This window comes from Lathyrus oleraceus, chromosome 6, assembly GCF_024323335.1.
Source record: "Lathyrus oleraceus cultivar Zhongwan6 chromosome 6, CAAS_Psat_ZW6_1.0, whole genome shotgun sequence".
Taxonomy (NCBI): domain Eukaryota; kingdom Viridiplantae; phylum Streptophyta; class Magnoliopsida; order Fabales; family Fabaceae; genus Lathyrus; species Lathyrus oleraceus.
The window spans coordinates 405,637,815-405,642,246 of record NC_066584.1 but is presented as its reverse complement, the minus strand read 5'-3'; the positions used below and the strand labels follow the sequence as shown (position 1 = coordinate 405,642,246).

Sequence of the window (4,432 nt, the reverse complement as noted above, 5' to 3'; positions counted from 1 at the left end):
AGTTTTGAGAGATGTGGGACACACTCCTAAAGGTGGAAAGAGGATACCCCTAAACCTTTTACATCCCGTTACCTCTTGCATGCCAAAAAATATAACAACTTGATAAGATAGCAGTATCTTTAGGGCCTATAAACTTTTTGGGTAACCATTAAAAAACTACTTTTGTTTTAATTATTTGAAGAGCAGAACTAACAACAGATATATCTTCACGTCCAGTATTTGATAGTTTAGAATTGACATGTTCTAAACCTTCAACGCAGTTGCATAATCAAATATATTATAGGTACCCATGACAGCTCAATTATGTGACACAAGGAACAGAAACTTTACTCTTATGAAGATCACAGTCCAAAGACAAATTCAAATCAAAATCTTTCTTTAGGACATAAAAAAAAACCTCATTTCTATACCAATTGTGATAATATCGCTCATGATAATTTCATTTTGGCCAAACTTATCTGAATTTACAAAATCTAGGGCATTATACATTTCCTGCAGGACTTGTATGCAACTCCCCTGCACTCCGGGAAGTAGCCAACCTCTCATTAGCCAACCTTTCTTCCAGTGCTCGGGCACCTCTTTCTCTACAAGAGAAAAGCAGTGACAATGGTGAGTTGTTTAATGCATACAACAATGCTATGACATGTGTTATTTTTTGAGTTTACAAAACATATAGCTCAGTTAAATAAGAAAAGACGGCAAAAACTTGTAACATTTGTCAACAACTTTTTCTCCTTTCTTTAGCTGAAATTATATAACATTAAGCAACCGTCATAGCCAAAAAAAAAAGCTTCAGACCTGCAACTTCTATTGTTTATCTATCTAATTGTCCATCCTTATGAGTTGCCACACCGTGGTAATTTATAATTTACAATATACTAAACTAGGTGAATTACAAGTACAGACGAAGGAAATTACCGTCTCCTAGATGCCTCAATGGGGTCAGAACCTGGCAATGGTTCACTTCCAAGATTGTAATCTTCAGCATCATCAGAAGCATCAGATCTTCCACAGAGCAATCGATGAAATATCGATGCAATAGGATCTATTACTGGTCTACATGGCAACAGATACAAAAACGTAGAAGTTGCTCGTAAAGGCTAACGGAATTTGTAGTTCATAATGTATATGACAAGCAAACCAAAATCATAACTTACCTTAAAAACTCTGGGAAAAATGTAGAGAATGCAAAATCCTCACTTGGGTCACCCTTAAGCTTTGTTTCCGGCTTCCTCTGCCAGTATCTCAGGTAAATCCAGCTCATATATGTACCAAATATAACAGTTGGGAGATATGTTGTTGCCTCTATTACCCAAAAGCTCAGAGCAATACAACATAATAAACTGATAGAAGCTAGCCACTGAACAGAAAATGAAAGTGGCACCATATTTAGGTCCTCTTCATAAACCTATTGTTGTTGGGAAGTAAATTAAGCAATTACAAGTTAAGGAACAAGGTGAGAACATCAAACCTTCATTTTTATCTTGAGGAAAGGAATCTCTTGATCTGGTATAATTTGCTTGATGCTAACCAAGAAGCCTGATATAACTCCATGAAATCCAGAAAGTGGTGTATATCTAGAATATTGCAAAAGTAAAAAGATAAAAACAACTTGGATTAATGTGCAATTGACACACATAGCATCTAATATGATTTTAAAATATAGCATACAATAAAACTAATTTCAAGACCTGTTTCAAAATTTCAATACTTAAACTTTGCTTCATAAATAATGGACCATCAAAGTTTTCTATTGTTGAAGCAAAAAAAAAACCCAGTTATCAAAGCTTCAAATAAATAAATAAAAGAGTCTCAAATGGTAGTGTAAGGTTTGGGAAAGAGGGTAATCTAATAAATGGGGTAGGGGTTGGGGGAGAAGATAAGATAGATAACAGCACAAGCAACAAACATAAAATATAATCTCATAAGGTAATGGATTTGAAACACTTACAGGTAAATCTCCTGCCTTGTAATGTAGTATAACGCAATAGCAGTGATGAAAATGCACAAAGAAGTTAAGATGTTAACAACAAAGATGAACTTTAGAAATTCCCTGGGACCCCATACTGGTTCAAGCAGCTTGCCAATGAATAGAAGGCAAACTACGCTGATAACTACCTATAAAAACATATTAATGTTAATTGAGAAGTTCTCCTTGAATCAACAGATTCATCTCAGAAAATGCAATGAATGAAATATTGTAAAGAGATCCATAGAACAGCAAATCATACCCCATGCACAGTTTGTTCAACGTAACCAGCTGTAATGAGGTTCCATGCAAATGGTACTGTCCTGCAAAATGAAACCAACAGAAAAATAAATTCCAAAGCAACTGAACTTGTACTTTTTAGGAGTATATTCTTAAGCATGAAATTACCATACATCATATAACATTATGAAGAGAAATGAATGAGTATTTTCTTTTATATCAAAACAAATTGTATATTACGCAATGCTTTTAGAACGGAACCAGAACTCAAATTGGCTAGACTTCAGGGTCATGGTTCAATTGTTTTAAACCACTCAGACAGAAACCAAAACTCAAATTCGCGGCCGAACTGCTGAAATAATGAGCCATAGATTGCGACGGTGGATGGTTCAACCAGTTCAAGCGCCGGTCTCCACACAGCAGGAGTGGGTTGTGCTCCCTATGTAATGTTAATGCTTATATATATTTATTTATCTTTTTTAAATCTTGGTATCCGGCCTTGCGACCGGCTAAGCCAAAGGGATCAATCCCACCGTACACTTGCGGGGGCCTATTTAAAGTCAAAGGGATCAATCACACCGTCCACTTGCGGAGCCTGTTTAAAGCCAGAGCTAAGCTCTATATGGATTTGGCCCAACACAGGAATTGTTAGCTCCCGGCAGAATTCGAACCTCAAACCTTCAGAGGAGCACCCTCTAAGGACCCAGCCTTCACCGATAGGCCGGGTTGTTAGCTTATACCTAAGTTAACCACAGTATTTTAGCTTCACTTGATTTTTACCCATGTTTGTCAAATTAATTTAATAATGTTAAAATAAAGGCAACGAAAACGTATAAATAAAGTGGGTAAAGTACAGGGAAAAGGAAAACATTTGAAATGAAATTAGAACGTGAGAATGAGAAAGAAGGGGTAAGTAAGTACCTGGAGGGAATGAGCGCGAGGTAGGTGATAGCATAAGGGAAGAAATGGAGAACAAGGTGCGCCGCAACGAGGACGAGAGCGAGACCTTTGCAGAGTCGAGTGAATCCAGACACCGACACAGACGATAACGTTCTTGTGCCCTGAAATTCAATTCAAATTCAATTCAATCCGATTCAAAATCAATATGCATTATTACATTCTGAATACTCGATTATGATCCTAAAGGAACGAGATTCATACCTGTGACTGTGAGACTGGAAGAGAAGACGTGCTCATCGAGTCCAGATCGACAATGCGTTGTTGCGATTTCAATCTCAAATCTGAATCTGAATCTGATTCTGATGACGATGATTATCAGATTGACTTGACTTTGCCGAGATCTGAATCCACCCCTACGAACGATGAGAAGTTTGTTCTGTTTGTAATTATGCAGTGACGAGATAAAATTACCAAAATAGTAGCAATGTTCATTACAATAAAGTTACTAACTTCGATATAGAATAAGCTTTGTAGGTAAAGCAAAATGTTAACTTTGAACTAAATATAGAATATTTATCTATCTTTAAGATTTTGAATTTAATTTTTTGTAATTAAATATTACTCTATCTGTTTTTATTATAAATTTTTATTTTAAAAATTATATTAAATTATAAATCATTTTAAAATATCGATAAATCATTAATATTTTTTATTTATTATTATTATATTATTATTAAGTATTTATTATTTTATCTTTTTTAAATTCTTTTAATTTATTTTATTTATTAGTGATATATCAAGTCGGCGGTCTTTAATCAATGATTTTTAAAAAGAATTGATAATTTGAGCTAACTTTAGATGTAGGGATCTTTTAGATCTAATGAAACTTGTATTACATTCATGCTTTTATTTCGAATTTAGTTAGTTTGACCTTGTTCCTTCAGAGTTCAGTGCAATGATTTCCTTTTGAGGAAGTATTGTGGCATGTTTATCTTACTCATGCGTTGAGCACGTGAGCACCGTGTTTCCTCTAATTTAAGACCTTTCACGTATCTCAAGTCGAGATTGTTGTAACATGTGGATCTTGGGCTTCAATTTTCATGACAATCCAATCCCATGCATGGGCAAAGTAGTTTGAACAAAATAGGACAATACATGGCCCTCAACCTTGAAGCTCGAAGAGGGCAAAGTGATTGAGGATCTGATGTTATCTAATGATGATACTGCTCATGTCGGTTTGTATTCTGGGGTCAAACAATCACAATCATACAAGTACTCAATATGAACCATTGATTGTTCACGTGCTTAGAAGTCAGACCATTG

General features: G+C 35.2%; 1 protein-coding gene across 1 annotated transcript; it reads right to left on the bottom strand.

The window, feature by feature from the left end:
- Nucleotides 1-239: 239 nt before the first annotated feature.
- LOC127097975 (rhomboid-like protein 19) lies at nucleotides 240-3,645 on the bottom strand. Its single transcript, XM_051036474.1, has 8 exons — nucleotides 3,371-3,645; nucleotides 3,131-3,270; nucleotides 2,232-2,292; nucleotides 1,952-2,118; nucleotides 1,472-1,577; nucleotides 1,158-1,360; nucleotides 919-1,056; nucleotides 240-584 (listed from the first exon to the last, which is right to left on the bottom strand). Exons 1-8 carry the CDS (start codon nucleotides 3,404-3,406, stop codon nucleotides 482-484), a joined length of 954 nt encoding a protein of 317 aa, XP_050892431.1. The 5' UTR covers nucleotides 3,407-3,645; the 3' UTR covers nucleotides 240-481.
- Nucleotides 3,646-4,432: the final 787 nt, after the last annotated feature.